This window comes from Diabrotica virgifera, chromosome 5 (genome assembly GCF_917563875.1).
Source record: "Diabrotica virgifera virgifera chromosome 5, PGI_DIABVI_V3a".
In the NCBI taxonomy this organism is placed as follows: domain Eukaryota; kingdom Metazoa; phylum Arthropoda; class Insecta; order Coleoptera; family Chrysomelidae; genus Diabrotica; species Diabrotica virgifera.
Window position 1 is genome coordinate 34,276,144 of NC_065447.1, and position 19,370 is coordinate 34,295,513.

At 31.9% G+C, this 19,370-nt stretch overlaps 1 protein-coding gene across 4 annotated transcripts in view; it reads left to right on the forward strand.

Moving 5' to 3' along the window:
- The window catches only part of LOC126885664 (protein TIS11), a 234,259-nt gene that overhangs the window by 38,660 nt on the left and 176,229 nt on the right, over nucleotides 1–19,370 (forward strand). For 2 of the 4 annotated variants that reach the window (XM_050652355.1, XM_050652356.1), the window contains exon 1: nucleotides 15,697–15,769. The exons of 1 other annotated variant lie outside the window; for it this stretch is intronic. In XM_050652355.1, coding sequence (XP_050508312.1) covers nucleotides 15,740–15,769 — 30 coding nt within the window. In that variant the 5' untranslated portion in view covers nucleotides 15,697–15,739. Of the gene's footprint in view, nucleotides 1–15,696; nucleotides 15,770–19,370 lie in introns of those variants that run through there. One more of the 4 variants, XM_050652358.1, reaches the window with a different exon arrangement.

Here is a 19,370-nt window from a genome sequence, read left to right on the forward strand (position 1 = left end):
CCAGGAATTGGAAACAACTGTTAAATCAAGTACATAAGTGATAAAATAGCTGGAGGTACCATTTCCTACTTTTTATAGAAATTTTGTATCTTCCAATATGGCTGTTCATGAGATCAACCCCTCCCATATGGCGGTTATATTCTCTAATTACAAGGAGACAGTCTACTTCGATAGATTTTTTCGAAGTCTTATCGAATCGTTTTATTTTGTATATAGGAGATATACCTGCAAAAGTGGAAAGCAAGATGACATTTTTATTATCCTTCCATATTGTAGATGAGATATCTACGCCGTCAACCGAAAATCAACGCCGAAGTATATTCATGACTGTGACCATATTTCTTCTTCATATTCTTCATATTTTTATTTGCATATATGGGGAAATTCTTCATATTTTTATGTGTTGGTAATTTGCAATATGGTATCCGTTGCCTTTGAACTCTTCCCAATGATAATCCCCGTTTGGCATGATGTACAAGCAGCGGTACACCTCTATAATAATTATCATGATAAAGACGGAAATTTTGATGCCCTGGAATAATGCGAGCCAAATGAACAACTACATTACCGGATGCTCCAAGATCGGTAGATGGCAAGCTTTCATTCTCCTGGATGATTTGCTCACTTTCTAGCATTTCCATATTTTCTGTTGTGTCTATTTCCTCTGCCATATCATTAACCCCATTGCACGTTTCTTGATCAGATTTGTCGCCATAGTTAGGTTCAAATTCAGGGTCTGCAATACTATTTGTGTCGGACAAATCACTTTCATCTTCACTACTCATGCCAGTGAAATTTGCCCAATATTCCTGCTAATCCTTTTCCGACAAATAATTCTGACGATGCGTTCTGTAATAAAGAATCAGATGTAAATATTCTGTGTCAGGAATTCTTGAGAGCGCACTGTAGCAAAGCGGCAACAAAGAATGTTTTTCATTTTTCTCATGAATGCGGTAAAAACAACAAGGGAGCATAATAAAAATAAAAAGTATATACCTTACCTACTAACTAGGATAATTTTTCAATAATAAGTCACTAATATTCTAACTAGATACGACTGACAAACTTCATTAAATAATACACGACGTTACAGGTTAGCTGCCAAACAATTCAATGGGTAGAAGTGCATGATTATGTCATCTGTGCAAAAAGTGCCAAACTATTTAATATTTACACTATGTAGACTACAGGCAACGCCATGCATTTACTTCAAATTCGAATCAGAATAGACATTTCATTCAACCGTTTACGTATGTTGCCGAACGGCAACACGATGCATTTAAGGGTTAATATAATAGTGGACGAAATAATAGCAGCAGTACGTAAAGGTCATGGTTACAGAATGGGGAATAAAGATATCCAAATATTATGTTATGCAGACGACGCCGCATTAAGCGCCGAGACAGAATACGATCTCCAAAGATTAACACACATCTTCAATACAACAGCCAAGAAATACATTATGATAATATCAGCAGAAAAAACCAAATGTATGACAACATCTAAATACCCACTACGATGTAAAATCGAAATTGATGGGAAAATAATAAAGCAGGAAGCAAGGTTTAGATATCTGGGAATAGATATAACCAGTTACGGAGATGTTGAAGAGGAAGTACGACAACAAAGTTTAAAAGCAAGTAAAGCGGCGGGATCTCTTAATGACACAATTTGGAAGAACAAACACCTAAGACAAGACACAAAAGCAAGAATCTATAAAGCAGCAATTAGACCTATATTGGCATACATTAGTACACATTAGTAGAATGGCAGAGGATATGATAGTACGAATAGCACGAGATAAGTCACCAAATGAACGAAGAAGTATTGGCAGACCAAGAAAAAGATAGTGCGATAACTTAAACAATTAAGGAGGCTAATATTGAAGAAGAAACAGGCTTTAAAGCCTACATACAAGAAGGAAGAAGAAAAAGAAAATAAGTTCCGGAATGGATACTAATTTTAAGTAATAAGTCTGTAGACCCCCTAGAAGAACAGTTGTAGCTCATGAAAAGTAGGTTCTTAAGTATTCGTCAAATTCTAAATCGAATATTTCGACGTAAAATATCAAAATCTGAGGTACTTTTCGGGGAGAACTCATCAAAACTTTTTTAAAGTATTTAAAAAAGCTTTATTTTTCTTATTTACAAAACACCACAATTAAATTAGTCATTACCGAAAAGGCTTTGAACAAGTCACTAATCACGACCGTATGCAAACTTTGAACAGCCATGTCTTATAGAATATTCAGAAAAGCAAAACCTACATTTTTTACTGTTTATTACTTTTCGTGTCACTAATTACGAAAAGTTTTGAAGTAATTTCAAAATTTCAAATTTTTTTTACTTTAAAACCAAATTTTCTCAAAAATAAAACATTTTGAGCCGGTGAAACTTGCTAGAAACTTTTATAAAAAAATAAAAAAAAACAAAAATAAAGCTTTTCCAGTCAAATTGTTGCAGCTCATGAAAAGTAGGTTCTTATTCGTCAAATTACAAATCGAATATTTTCGACGTAAAATATCAAAATCTGAGGTACTTTTCGGGAAAAACTCATCAAAACTTTTTTTAAGTATTTAAAAAAAGCTTTATTACTTCAAAACCAAATTTTCTCAAAAATAAAGCACTTTGAGCCGGTGAAACTTGCTAGAAACTTTTATAAAAAAAATAAACAAAAATAAAACTTTTTTAAACACTTTAAAAAATTTTGATGGGTTTTTCCCGAAAAGTGCTTTCTATTTTAGTTATTTCACGTTGAAATATTAAAAATTTTTATATTTGAATGAAATTTGGCAATTTATTTTTCATGGGCTACAAATCTGCTTCTACTGGGCTTACGACTTCATACATACACCATTTTTTTATAAGCTACACCTTTGCTAAGAATATTTTTTTTGTTAAAATACTTACTTTTTGAGTTATTTGCGAAAAACCGTCTAAAAACATGTGTTTTTTTTTGTTAAAAAATAAACATTTTCACTCTCAAAAAGCTCGAAAATAAGTGTCTAAAAAAACTTTACAGAACAAAAGTTGCTTAGACTTTATTTATTCGAACTTCTGTTTTTTCACTCCCGAAAAGGGATGCATTGTGCATTTCATGCCCCCAAGTAAAAGCAACCCTGGACTCAAGTCCAAAAGTAAGTATGTAGATGGAAACAGGAAGAGGAACCTAAATCTAAATTCTCAAGCAAATCTGTTATGACAATGAAAATTACACTTCAAAACGGCCATTTACTGGTCTACAAGTTCAAAAGGCATTTACTAAAAGAAAATAAATTAGTTTTAGCACATGTGAGAAGTATTCAAGAACGGATAATTATGTGCCATAAAATTTTTTATTTAATACTAGCCCATATTAATGGCCAAACTTCTGACAAAATAACATCCCAACTACTATTTTAGCCAACCTATGTATTTTTTTATTATTAGAAATAACCCGCATCAACCATAAAAGGTTATTAGCGGTGGTACAATACATAATACAAATTTAGTTAATATAATATACAAACTATAGAGTTTTTACAACGTTGATTTTAATTTATAATTGTTCTTAAAGTCGCATTCATATTTGGTTATGTAATTTAGTTTCTTTTAGAAACCGAATGATTTTGTCACAATCACAGTCTAATACACACTTAATATCACTTAGTAGTCCAGTAGCTTGTCTTTCCAGTTGATATAGTTTAATTGGGGTTTCCTTGAGAAACATCTGTATCTTCGGAGTTGTCATCATTTTCAATATTATGTTGTTAAGATATGTAAAATTTGAATTAATATGGTTTCGATCTTAATATTTTAGAAAAGTTAAAACATATAATAAAAATATACCAAAATTCATTTCGAAGAAATGAAAGTCAATTATCTTTGGATGGCCGTAGGTAAACAAAATTTAAATAGGGATTAAGTATTTTCTTTGTACAGTTAGTATGATAAGGAAGTGGTTATGTGTTTGGACAATGAGACCGGGTTAGGGAACAATTGTATTTAGAAATTTAAATGAATGTAATCTCCTTAAAAACCGATTGGCATGTAATTAGTTTTAGGAAATTTAGAATGGTAGGAAAAGTTGGTTTTGAATCTGACATTGACAATTTGGAATTTAATTCTTTGGAATCGTTGTCAGTGGACTTTCATAATTTTTTACATATAATTTAATTTTACGGTAGAATAAATTTTTCAACGTTACTGTTTAGTGCTGGCCTTTAAACGAATGGGATTCTAGATGATAGTTGTTAAATGATCGTCAAGTCGAATAGTGGTGATCTCTGAGAGTCTCCTGAAGTAGTAAGGCAGATAAATGAATAGCTGTGAGTTTGTTGAAATAAGTGTCCTGACGGAGGCTCATCACGTAAAGCATTGTAAGTTATATTGTTCTACTTATATTCCAAGAGTCACCGTTGCATGCCGGAACGAGAAATAGATTCAGTTTATTGAGAGGAGAAAAGGCTAGCATTGTTTTTTGAAAGATACGTGCATCTGAAGGGGGTCATTGATGACAATAGGCTTGCAATAGTTTGTTGCGAGATTGCTGACTACATAGGGGGCTGCTAAGAGTAAATTGTAGGCGACCAGAGACAAGAATTTGGACAACTCATCATCCGAGAGACAGTTTTATTTTTTTTTTGTAGAATTATTCATAACGCAAATTTCAATAAGTACTTTAGATAGTGGTAGGAGTATTTCAATAATCAGAATAGGAGATATTATTTTTAGAGGATATTTTGAGGGTGAATTTATTTCAATAGATGTTTTTGTACCATATATGTGTTTTATTCCGTTAGTCTTTGACCTTATTTATCATATGTAAAGCAAAGGAGATATTGAAGCACGAGAATATAAAACCCTGAGATTAGAGCATTAAATAGTGTGATTAAATCATAAGTGCATCATTAAAATTAAATTTAATTAATTAATTAATTATCTAATCAATTGCTTTGAGCACACCGATCTTTGAATATCACATTAATAAATATGTTCTAGATTTAGTTGACGACGTATTTTCTTCTTTATTCGTGTAATTCTAGATTTAATGCGTCTGTCTTTGAGTTTGGGGTAAATTTCTTTATTCTGTATTGTTAATAGTCCTCTTGTTTTCCGTGTATTCTAGTGCCATATTAAATGGACTGGGGGAACCATGTGCATCATCCAGAAAGCTGACTATATCTGCATAGTTTAATTGAAACTGGGTTGCAGCTTCATCAATAAATTTCTTTGCTGGTTGGATAAGTGATTCTGTAGAAACTGTTTCTCCTGTTTTTGTATCGGATTTAGTGGCTCTTGGCTTTTTTGTTGATATTGCTTTTGGTTTCGTAAAATCTACTTCTGTGTTTTCTACCGGTGGTGTATTAAGTGGAGTCGATATTTCAGAATGAAAACATTGCGGTCTAGTAATTTCTGTATTAAGTTCTTGGGAATCCATTACTTCACAAGTTTTTTCCATTTGATTCTGACCAGAGTGATTTTTGTTTTCTGCTATTGCATTAAAGGAAGGAATGGAGTCTTGGTCAGTTTGGGATGTAGGTATGGACAGGTTTGGCTGAATGGCCGTATTGGTATATGTTGGGGCTATATGACCAGATTGATGACAGAGATAGCAGGTGGGTCCATCAGAAAGAAAGATTCGGTAAGATGTATTATCGAAGTCAATGAGAATTGATTTAGTAATAACAAGATTGTCAACAGGTTTATAGTACACCTGTCTACGGAAGCCTAATACGTGACTATATTGAGGGTCTTGAATTCCCGCTCTTAAGAAAGTCATCGGTGAAAGAAGATGAAAGCCATTTTCAGCAAGATATTTTTCAAAGATGTGATGAGGAATAGACGGACAGACACTAGATAACAGTAACCTTTTAGCAGGAGTGACTAATCTTCTCGCTCTAATAACATTATCTCCTATTTTTATACCTCCGTGGTTAATCTGTTAATCTAATTTTATATCCTGTTAAAAAGTGTCAACAACTTCTTTGCTGGAGAGGTAGATGCAGATTCTGCCGTTAGAAATTCTTGACGAAAAAGGTACATTTTTGGGCTGTACTAGTGATCCTACTGCTGTAACGTAGTCTTCTAATTTTAGTGTGTCTACTGCTGGGATAATAATGGCTTGTTCTTTCAAAGGGAATGTAACTGCTTTCTGTTGAGTAATTGTAGAGTAAGATGGTGTTTGTTGATTGGGTAACATTGGAGGACCCCTGTAGTCAGAAGTACCAGCCATCGGATAGAATTGTTAAATACTTTTTATTTTAATTTTTTTTATTTTGTTCCATTACAATATTATTGTAATTAGGTCAGTACGGCTCTGTTATTTACAAAGTATTTAACTTATCGAAGATAAGCTAAAAACATGTTTTTGTTAATCGGTTTCGAATTTAAAAAACTGTATGGCTGGATTGAAATTCGTAATTCTGTAAGATTTTGATGAAACCGTAAATATATTGATAAACGTACTTACGGCAATCAAATCACCACTAATAACTAAACTACTGGTTATGTTTCTTATAATTAATTTAAAGATTTAATTTAAAGCGATGAAAATCTTGGAGACTAAATTTAGGTGTACTTAATCAACTAAGGTCAGGACCGCACTCCCGCACCTATGTATTTATTTTGTTATTTATGCAGTTTTCAACAGAGTTTAGTTACCATTTACAATTGTACAATTTATTCTTGAGCGGATTCTCAACTGAAAGAACAGAATTTATTCTGGAATTATCAATAAAAATTTGATAGTCCCTACATAACATTTCGCAAGTTTCAACTATCTAACAAAATACAGTGTATAGTTTAACAAATGGCGAATACTTGATCACAAAAAACCATTCAACATAAAAAATAGAAAACTGTAGTAATTTTATAATAAATAATTAATATCTAATAAGGAAGAAAAGAAAAATATAAATTAAAGATATACATAGCTTGCAAGGCCAGTCTAATGAAAGCAACAATCCCTAGACTAAAAGAACTATTTAATAGATATCTCCATATTAGCAAAATCCCTAAAGACTTGAACGAGAGAGAGAATTAGAGTAATACTCCTACACAAAAAGCGAAATCATTAAAGAATGTTGTAAAATCGAACAATCAATCAAATAAAATAAGACATTAATATTTCAATGTGTTATTGTGTGTGTTTATGTTTTATTGGCACTGGTTTAAGCAACCAACTGGCCAGTCAATGTGTTTTGAATTCTCTCTTTTACAAAATATATGCTTAGTATCTAAATTTAAAACTATTAGTACTACTGTTTTTTTTTACTCTGTTTTTTTTATTATTTTTTTTATTATATTTTTTAACATTTTTTTTTATTACATTTTTTATTTTTTTTTATTTTTTTTTTTTTGTATATTTTTTTATCGCGCTAAGACCTAAACCCGATTCAACCTCGCGGAGGTTTAGATCTTAGTAACTTTTTATTTTATTTAATTATTTTTTTTTTTTTTTTATTTTTTTTTCTTTTTTTCTCAGAGCTTTAATTTTAAACAATTAACATGGTTGTACAAAATTTTATAAACATCTAGATTGTTTGATTGTAAAAGGTATATAAGATTAAAAGGAAATTGTACATTAATTTGAACTAGATTGGCAAAAAAGTTTGATATTTCAATAAAATGTAAAGGACATTCTAATAGCATATGTTGTAGATCAGCTAGCTCTCCACATAAACATTCATCATTATCTACAAGTCCTATTTCTCTTTTGTAGACTGGAGTCAGACAGTGATTACTTCTTATTCGACAAATAGTTTTGATAAAGCCTTTGTTGGAAACTTGATTAAACCATGTCTTGATGGGAAGTGTAGGCTGGATTTTTTTGTAATAATTTCCTTTGTCTGAATTATTGTATTGTTCCTGCCATTTCGTCCGTTTGATAGATCTCATAATAGAAATTATGTCTCCCATAGGAAGTTGATAAGTATGCAGAGTGGATTCCTTCGTTGTTGCTTTTTTAGCCAGATCATCTACTATTTCGTTGTTTTTTATACCAATGTGTGCTTTTATCCAACACAATATTATATTTTTGCCCGATTTCAAAGCTTCACTGTTCATTGCTATGATGTCACTGATGATATAATTTTCTGCAAAATTATGTACATTGTATTTCAATGTCTTTACAATGCTTTGGCAGTCTGTAAATATAACATAATTGAGTTCTTTTTGATTCATACATATTTTGTATGCTTCTTTGATTGCAATGAGTTCAGCTGTGAAAATTGTCATTTTATCAGGTATAGTCCTGTCGCCAGGGGGGGTACAACGGCCTCGTTAATTCAGATGGACTTACTCAAGTTTTTTTTATGTATTTTGACCCGTAGAACACGAATTTTTTGGGTAACAGTTGATCCGGATGTCGATAAGATTGTTATAGACCAAGAACTTGAGGAATCAAATAACAGCGATTTTTGGCAAAACAAAACAATATTTTGTATTTTTTGGGCCATTTTAAGTAAAAAATATTTCTACAAGTTTTTTCGTAGGATGCACAGTTTTCGAGATAAACGCGGTTGAACTTTAAAAAAATCGAAAAATTGCAATTTCTGAACCCGAATAACTTTTGATTAAAAAATAAAATAGCAAGTCTGCTTACCGCATTTGAAAGTTTAAGTCAAATTATATCGGTTTTGATTATTTGCATTGGTAAAAATTTATTTTTTTATTGTTTAACAAAGCTATAAACACGTAGGGTTTCCCGTGCTTTTACATGCGTTTTACCGCATGTAACGTAGAAATAGTCTTGATTGCACTAGTACCTATTCTACCTACTCGTTCGATTTTAAATGAGAAATCATAGAAACATCACTCACGCACTAGTTGTTTGTAGCTTTGTTTAACAATAACACAATAAATTTTTAGCAATGCAAATAATCAAAACCGACATAATTTGACTTGAACTTTCAAAGGCGCTAAGCAGAATTGCTATTTTATTTTTTAATCAAAAGTTATTCGGGTTTAAAAATTGCAGTTTTTCGATTTTTTGAAAGTTCAACCGCGTTTATCTCGAAAACTGTGCATCCTACTAAAAAACTTGTAGAAATATTTTTTGCTTAAAATGACCCAAAAAATACAAAATATTGTTTTGTTTTGCCAAAAATCGCTGTTATTTGATTCCTCAAGTTCTTGGTCTATAACAATCTTATCGACATCCGGATCAACTGTTACCCAAAAAATTCGTGTTCTACGGGTCAAAATACATAAAAAAAACTTGGGTAAGTCCATCTGAATTAACGAGGCCGTTGTACCCCCCCTGGCGACAGGACTAGTAATCTGTTGTTTATTTTTATACTTTTTTGTGGGTAATATATAGCATATCCAACTTTTCCTTCCATTTTTGAACCATCCGTATATAATTTCTGATAACTCCCCCAGTTTTTTTGTACACACTGAAGGTGGTCTATTTTAGTAAGGAAGTCTGTCGCACGAATATTACTTAAATGACAGTTAACTGGAGATAAATAATCTTCATAATTTAGCTTTCGAGACGAGCTTTGTTCAATTTGGTGTATGTCGCCAATGGAATTAGAAACGTTGAGGAAGCTTTCCACAACTAAAAGCAGTTTCTTTTTTTCCCAGTAATAATGAGTTAGGTATGAGGTGGTTAAATGAACAATTTTATTTAATAGCAGTTTATCGTTAACCGCTGTTTTAACTATAAATTTCTCACTTAGGTATTCCCTGCGTAATGAAAGTGGAGGTTCATTAAGCTCACATTCCATGACCAATATAGGTGTGCTACGAAGATAACCAGTGCATAACCTAAGTGCCTTATTTTTGATCCTCTCGATTTTTTGGAGTACAGAGTTTGATGCTGAGCCATAAAAAATAGATCCATAGTCTAAGATTGATCTTATCAAATTTCTGTATAGTAATATTGATATGTTTGGATCAGCTCCCCAGTTACTGACACTTACAGTCTTCATGATATTCATTGCATTTTCCATTCTTCGTAATATGTAATTTGTGTGTTCTTTCCAATTTAATTTGGAGTCTAAAAATACGCCAAGAAATTTTATTGAAGTTTTATAAGGAATACTAGTATTATCAAATTGTAGATGGCTTTGAGGAACATATCGTTTTTTAGTGAAGGTAACAATGGTTGATTTACTCTCTGATATTGTTAAGTTATTATCGGTAGCCCATTTTTTTATAATATTCAATGTCGATTTAAGGTAGTTATTACATCTATCTATTGACTTATTTTCTGCATATATCGCAACATCATCAGCGTACTGTAGGATTTTTATGTGTTGAGGAAGTTTAGTTTCTAAGTCAGCAGTATACAGTATATATAATATAGGACTTAGGATGCTACCCTGAGGTAGTCCCAAAGATGTGTATCGGGAGTTAGATTGATCTCCATTTAATCTAACGTGAACTGCTCGATTAATGTATAAGTTAATGATGTTCCATGTTACTATCTCGGGTATTCCTATTTCCAACATTTTCGCGTATAGTATGTGAAGATTAACGTTGTCGTAAGCCCCTTTTATATCTAAGAACAAAGCACTAACTGCTTTCTTATAAGTAAAGGAACTATAAATGTCTATTAAAAAGTGGCAGAGGCTATCTTGTGTGGATTTACCTTTTCTAAAACCAAACTGACTTCTTGGTAATAGGTCGTTCTTTTCTAGCCAAAATTCCAGACGGTTTTTAATAAGTCTCTCATATGTTTTTAGTATACAGGAAGCCAGACCGATTGGACGGTAAGAATCCCAATTCTTTGATGATTTTCCTGGTTTTAAAACCGGGATAATAGTGTAAACGTGCCAATCGTCAGGAATCTTTATGCGGCGCTTCCAAATTTCATTATATATATTTAGTAGTGCAGCCTTACCAATTCTTGAAAGATTTGATAGCATCGAGTAATGGATATTATCGGCACCTGGTGCTGAATTTGAGTTTTTCTTCAACGCAAAGTTTAGTTCAGTGGCAGAAAATGGTTTGACTAGGAAACGGATTGGTTCTGGATAGTCGTACAGAGCATTTAGTTGTAAATCAGGAATTACTAATTCTGCAGACGGCGGTGTGATATTTTGATGGAACTCTTCTATCCACGAAGCTTCCGACAGAATAACAGGGACTTTGTTCTTTGTTTTTCTATTTTTTATTCGGTTAACTTTTGACCATACATCTTTAATAGGGACTGACCTATTTAGGGATCCGACATAATCTCTCCAGCTATTTCTTTTAGTTTGTTTAGTGATCTTCTTGACATGTGCATCATCTTTTTTATACTTAAGTAGGTTTTCATGGTATGGATTTTCTTTGAATATACAAAAACTTTCCTGTCTTCTTCTGACTGCTTCTTCACATTCTAAATCCCACCAGTATTTTCCTCTGGAAGTCGGTTTTTTTATTTTAAATTTGGGGATGCAGTAGGATGCAGTTGTATTTATATTGTGCAAAATTTGTTCATAAGAATTTATATCTTTAAATTGAGAGAATACATCTTCCGAATACTGTTCATATAATTTCCAGTCGACATTCTTTAAATTCCACTTTTGTGAATATGGATTATATGTATGAGTTGGTTGATCCTCTAACTCTACTCTTATAGGTGTATGGTCTGAACCAAATAGGTCTTGAAGTGTTTTCCAAGTGATCAGGTGGTTTAAGTCAGGAGTACAAATGGTCAGGTCTATTGCCGATTTCGAGAAGTTCCTAAAGAAAGTAGGAGAGCCATCATTTTTGAATATTAAATTATTATCGTCTATACAGTCCATCAAGATTTTACCTTTCATATCTGTTTGGTTGTCTAGGCCCCAGGCAATGTGGTGAGCATTAAGGTCACCTCCTATTATAAATGGTCTTTCTATAGATGTTATGAAATTGTTCCATTGTTGTAACAATAACTTGGTTCCTGGGGGAACATACATAGATATAAATGTGACAGTATATGACTTAAACTTTATTTTTATTGCTACTTTATTGACGTTTATTAAATCTACTTTCATGGTGACTTCCTCGTAATATAGGTTTGAATTTATTAAAATTGCTGAGCCACCGCCAACAGTTACTGAAAAGCGGTCGTCTCTGACAATATTGTACCCGTGAAAGTTTAATACTTTTCTGGTTTAAATCTAGTTTCTGATAATAATGCGATATCAACTTTCTGGTCTTCTAATAGGTGGATAAGGTTTTCTCTATTAGAGTTAGCCGATCTACAATTCCATTGACAAATTACCAATCTATTCATTATTATATAAGAGAGAACTTAAAACTGATTGAATTGAATTTACTAGAACTGATTTTTCTGGAATTTCAAAATTTTTGTGATTTATATTAGAGATAATACTTGTAACTATATTTGATATTAATTCTGTTAATTCTTTTGATGGTTCATGTATTTTAGATCCTTGTTCTGGATTAAATGTAGATTGATACGAAGAAGAGGTGATAATACCACCAGGTCTGTTGGACATGGGGTTTAACTTTATTATTTTTTGATGTTCCATTGTTACTTGGTCTGGTGAGGAAGAGATAGGTCGTTTGTATTTTGGTGGTTTTATTATTGTATATCTATTTGAAACTGAAGGTAGAGCGAACTGATTGGAAGATGTTTGAGACGTGGACAATTGAGTAAAGGAATATGAAGAGGATGGTGCATTCATATTTGGAGTTTGATGAGAATTTATTGAGGAATTATTGGCTGCTATAGATGCATAAGTTATCTTAGGAAAGAGTTTAATTGTTTCCTTAAAAGATAAGCTGTTTTCAGACATATAATGTTTTATTTTCTTTTGGCGATCAAATTCTGGGCATATCTCCCATTCATTAGTGAAGTGTTCACCTTCACAGGATAGACATTTTTTGTTAAACGATGATAAAGAACAAGAATCGGAAAGGTGAGATTCATGACACTTAAAACAGCGAGGATTACTTTTACACTGCTTACTCATGTGCCCATACCTATAGCAGTGGTAACAGATAATTACCTTTTGCTGGTATTTTTCAACAGTGTGTAAGACATGATTAATTACTACATACTTTGGTATATTCTGGCATTTAAAAGACACAATAACTGATTTTGTTGGATTAAATATTACTTTGTCATCTGCTACTATTTTTCTTGTTATTCGTTTCACATACTCAACCGAGAATTTGCAATGGTGATCAAATTCCTTTATTCTATTTTTAAGATATTCTTCCGATATATCTGAATCTATATCCCTTACTACACCTAGTTTAAACAATTGAAATTTTGGAATGTATGCGGTCAGATTTTTTTGAATAAGGAATTTGGAAGTAACTAAAGCATTTGCGCTACTATAATTTTTAAATGAGACCCTAACTCGGTTGCGTCCGATTGAGTCAATTTTTTTTATATAATTGTCAATTTCTGGATGTAACGTAAATAGGATCTCGCCTATTTTAACAGCGTTTAATTTTCCTGTAAAATTTAAACTGGAGTTTTCAATGAAAATGTAAAAAGGTCCTAAATCAATTTTTTCGTATAAATAAACAGGCCTGGTTTTTTCTGGTTGATCTGAGTTTACTAAAGTATTTTGTTTTTCATTAATATTGTTAAGATTAATACTACTACTTATCTTATTTTGAGGCTGGTTGGGTAGAAATCCATTTAAATCTTGTAAATCACAGCTACTATCCATCGAATTCTCAATATCAGGCGGTTCGCCTCCACTAGATGACTCCATAGAGGAGTTTTCAAGTAACGTTTAACTTATGAACACTTTCAAAATGTAAACTAAATAAGGAAAAGTTTAACAAAACTAAACAAACTAAATTAGAACGGTATAAATCAAATAATCCGCCAAAAATTAATATTTTTCGGAGAGATTTCCAAATTTAAATTAACTTTGACAATTATTTTGACGTATCCAATGTGTTATTAAAAACACTTAAACCAAATTAGTTAATTAATAAAAGACGTTAATATGTATGTACATATGTCGCTAATAACTCTAGAGAATGACGCGACAAATTTTTAAAATAAAAAAATAACATTAAGATAATATTATTTATCAACATAAAGTTGACTACATGCTACATGGTATAATTTGAATACTTCCTACTTCCTAATAAAGATCTTAAGCACACCTCTTTACAAAAATTCTCTTTTTAAAAAACAACATCCAGTTAATTGACCTGCGAAAAAATAATATTTTAATGTGTAATAATGTAATGAGGAAGAGATTTTTGAAGTCTTTCCGGAGGTAAGTAATCTAGGACGTCCTATTTTCCTCCTTCTGTTTGGTTTCCATTTCCTCCTTCTAATTTTTAAAAACAAGTAAAAACAAGAAAACGTGATGACACAAATCTAGCTATGAAGATGACAAAAATTGGGGAAATTAACATGTTAAATTTTCTAGCGGTTACATTAAATTGGTGCAGCATACGTTGTAAATCGTTTTCTCCTATTTTAAGTTGCTTTTCTCCCATTTGGTAAGCTTTTTTTTGTGAACAAATCCATTTTCTGAAAGCAAATTATGCTTTTGTAGCTGAAACACTCGATCAATTACAAAACCTGCAAAGCCCGCTTTCAGAGAGTATTGCTTAGTGGAAATAGTTATTACTTCTTGAGGAAACGTTAAGGGATCCATATATGTAATTGAATGTAGGATTTTCCACGGTTTTTCAAGTGGCCAAAATTTTGAAAGAAATCAATGTGGACCGATGCCTCTAAAAACTAACCTAAACCATGCTCTTATCACATCAGTTGATGTCGAAAGAAGTTTTTCTATTTATAAATATTTATACCCTACTCCACGAATATACGACCCTCTTGGATTATCAGTAGTAATTGCACAAGAGCTCTAAAATTCTATATTAATTTTAGAGATCGAGTGCAATTTGTTGCGATTATTTCATGAATAAAACTGTTCAAAACCAAAATTTTATTGTAATTTATTTATGTAAGTACAAATTAGTACAATTAAACACACAGTTATAAATATTTGACGGTTGAAAGTCATCACTTTTATAATTTTTAAAACATTAATTGTCATTAATGTCACTGAATGTATTTTTTCATAGCAACGAAGTGCATCTGACGTAATATACTTGACGACGGGAAATTATCAAAAATTATTAGTTTAATTTTTATTTCTGTAACTTTCCATTGGTCAGAATCTCCTATGAATGAAATAATCGCGACAACGAATATTTGACTGTGCAAAAAATGAAGAACGAAAGTGAATTGCAAATTATATTGTTGTTTATTGGAGTAATTATTAGAGCAAAATACTTTCGTACTTCTTATGTTGCACACTAAAATATTCGTTGTCACGATAATCCAAAACAGTCGTATTCTGACAGAAAATATAAATTTTTAATAGATAATTTTGAGAAACATTTAATTGTTTACTGTTTTTATGAGAAGTCTGAAGTATAAAAAGTGCAATAATTATTGTAAAGTTTGGTTTTACCTATTTAATGTATTACTTATTTATACTTTAAAACTCATGGTGTGTTTTGTTAAATGTTATCTTAATTTTTTTCTGCATATTATTGGCAAAAATCAATTTTGTTGCATATTATTGCATATGATGATGTTAAAAAATGAAATAATAATTTTTATTGTACAACAGAACCTCTCAAATTTAAAATTATTGGGTAATCGAATGTATGTACGTCATCATTCTTACCATTTGTTATTATTTTCATTATATATTTGCAACAAAATAAAGTATTTACGTCATTTAGAAATCAAAAATATATAATCAATTTTACGCAAAATATCTTTCTTCTCATCTGGATTTTGTGAGTACGTGGATTAACTTTTAAAAATGTGTCTAGTGCAACAGGTTGGAAATACGGTGAGTTTTTTCAGATTTTTTGGCAGATATAAGTAGATACAAGGAAATAGAATGTTGTTACATGCTAATCAAAATTACGTACTAAAATTTAAGTTGTTTCGAGACATATTTACCCAATGCGATTGTGATTACTGCATGCCGAGGGACTTGCAATTCTTCTTCTTCAAGGCTATGCGTATTTTTGATACCGTAGATCTAAATAATTGGCAGCTGCTGCACTTGTACCAATCTCTTAAATTCTTCAACCATGAATGTTTTCTTCTGCCAATGAATCTTTTACTTATTATTTTTCCCTGAATAATTAATTGTAGTAGCTGGTACTTTTGTCCCCTCATTATATGTCCCAAGTACTGCAGTTTGCGCTTTTTAATAGTAAGCGCAAGTTCTTTTTCTTTCTGCATCCTTCGCAACACTTCCATGTTTGTCACTCTCTCTGTCCACGATATTCTCAGTATCCTGCGGTACATCCACATCTCGAATGCTTCTATTTTCCTTGTATCGATCTTTTTCAGTGTCCAAGCTTCCATTCCATAGAAAAGAACTGACATCACGTAACATCTCATCAGGCGAATTTTAAGATTTAAACTTAGCTCTCTTCCTCATAAAACTGTTTTCATTTTGGTAAAAGTAGCTCTAGCTTTTTCTATTCTGATCTTGATTTCTTCAGAGTTGTCGTTGTTTTCATTAATCACAGTTCCCAGGTAATTATATTTTCTAACACGCTCAATTCTTTGATCATGTACGGTTATGTCAGAAAAATTTTGTGGAGATTTCGACACCATCATTATTTTTGTTTTTTTGATGTTAAGTGATAAACCGAACTTTTCGCTGCACTCTACTATTCTGTTTATCAGTGTTTGGAGATCTTCCGGGATTTCTGCTATTAATACTGTGTCATCAGCGTATCTCAAATTGTTTATTAAAGTGCCATTTATTTTAACTCCTATATCTTGGTCAGCAAGGGTTCTGTTTATAATATCTTCTGAATATAAGTTAAACAAGGTTGGTGAAAGTATGCATCCCTGCCTTACGCCTTTTTTGATCTCGAGTTCCTCGGTTGTTTCCCGTTCTACTCTAATATTCGCCTTCTGGTTATAGTAAATATTGAAAATAATTCTGAGGTCCCTTTTATCCAAGTTTTTCTCTACCAACAGTCTCATCAGGTGTTCGTGGCGAACTTTATCGAACGCCTTGTTGTAGTCAATAAAGCACATATATATATCCTGGTTAACATCCAGGCATCTTTGGCACATGATATTAAGTGCAAATAGTGCTTCCCTTGTTCCAAGCCCGTTTCGAAGCCCGAACTGAGTATCACTGATGTCAGCGTCTAGTTTTTTGTGAATTCTTGTATGTATCACTTTAAGAAATACTTTTAGTGTGTGTCCCATTAAGCTTATTGTGCGATGGTCGGTGCACAGTTTTGCGTTTGTTTTCTTTGGAATAGACACAAAAGTTGACAGAAGCCATTCCTTAGGTATTTCTCCCGTTTTATAAATGCAGTTAAAGAGGTCAACCAAAACATTTACTGTTTCATCTTCCACAAGCTTAAGAAGTTCCGATGGAAGTCCTTCTGGACCCGGTCTGGACTTGCAATTGGTTTCATTTAATTTTTTTTTCTTTTTACCGTCTGTTTCTTTCAGGACGATACTTAAATCTTTCCATTGAACACTATGCTCATTTTCCCATGCGTGTTTACATATTTAAGATCTATCAAATTCTCTATTTTTTATATAAAATGTACGTTCACTTATTCTAACATTTAATGATATTGATGTTTCAACTAATAAAATTGTTCGCATTTACAAGGTATTTTATAACTATTTCTTTGTTCTTTCTTGGTCACTCTTATATTTAGTTTTATAAGTTTTATAGTTTTAGACGAAATAGATCTTAATGTGTTTGTTCTTCTAAATGTTATTGAAGTTCACTATCATCGTTTTAAGTTCCGATAATTCTTTTATGTATGGTATGGTTATTTTCTCCGTATAGTCCAGAAAGCCACTGCGCATCCGCTAGGAAAAATATTCTAATTCGGATTTTTTGCACAATCTTACTCAAAAAGGACACATTTTAACAAATTTGCATGTTGCCAGGACCAAAAGTTGGTCAAAAATTTTTTAAACGTTTTTTTTTGTTTTTTTCCTAAAACTATTTTTCTTGCATGGAACAAATTTTTTTTAGGTTTTTTGGATCATTCCAAACAGAAAAGCCCTTTAGTGACTTTTCTCTAAAGTTGATAGTTTTTGACATATAAGCGATTAAAAATTGAAAAATTGCGAAATCGGCCATTTTTAACCCTCAAAAACTATGTGAAAAACTGAAAATTTGAATGTTTCCAAGGTAGGTGGATATTCTTTAAACATCGATTTTTGCAATACAATATCAACAACCCCTTTGTTTTTTAATTGCCAATCAAGCGTGCGCGACACTATTTTCTACCGCTGCATGTGTATGCAGTATGGTGCAAATGAAAGGAATAAATTCGTTATTTCCTAAACCGGCGACTTTAAGCAAAAATCCCGAAACAGGTCGATTTTTATTTTTAAGTTATGATATTCTGACATATATGGTATACTAGTGACGTCATCTATCTGGGCGTGATGACGTAATCGATGATTTTTTTAAATGAGAATACGGGTCGTGTGCTAGCTCATTTGAAAGGTTCTTCAAATCTGTATACAGTAATATAAACATGTACATAATTATTTATACAGGGTGTCCAAAAATTTTTTATTAAATTAAATCATTTGGCAAATTGACAAAAAAATTAAATTTTTGGACACCCTGTATAAATAATTATGTAAATATTTATATTACTGAATAGAGAATTGAAGAACCTTTCAAATGAGCTAGCACACGACCACTATTCTCATTTAAAAAAATCATCGATTACGTCATCACGCCCAGATGGATGACGTCACTAGTATACCATATATGTCACAATATCATAACTTAAAAATAAAAATCGACCTGTTTCGGGATTTTCCTTAAAGTCGCCGGTTTACGAAATAACGAATTTATTCCTTTCATTTGCACCATACTGCATACACATGCAACGGTGGAAAATAGTGTCGCGCATGCTTGATTGTCAATTAAAAAACAAAGGGGTTTTTGATATTGTATTGCAAAAAACTCTTCGTGATTTCATCAATCGATGTTTAAAGAATATCTACCTACCTTGGTAACATTCAAATTTTCAGTTTTTCACATAGTTTTTGAGGGTTAAAAATGGCCGATTTCGCAATTTTTCAATTTTTAATCGCTTATATGTCAAAAATTATCAACTTTAGAGAAAAGTCACTAAAAAGCTTTTCTGTTCGGAATGATCCAAAAAACCTAAAAAAAATTTGTTCCATGCAAAAAAAATAATTTTAGGAAAAAAACAAAAAAAAAACGTTTAAAAAATTTTTGACCAACTTTTGGTCCTGGCAACATGCAAATTTGTTAAAAGGGGTCCTTTTTGAGTAAGATTGTGCAAAAAATCCGAATTAGAATATTTTTCCTAGCGGATGCGCAGTGGCTTTCTGGACTAGTATTAATTATTATGAATGTTATAGGATTTCCTTCTAACTTATTCTGTTCTATTCGGTCTATTCAG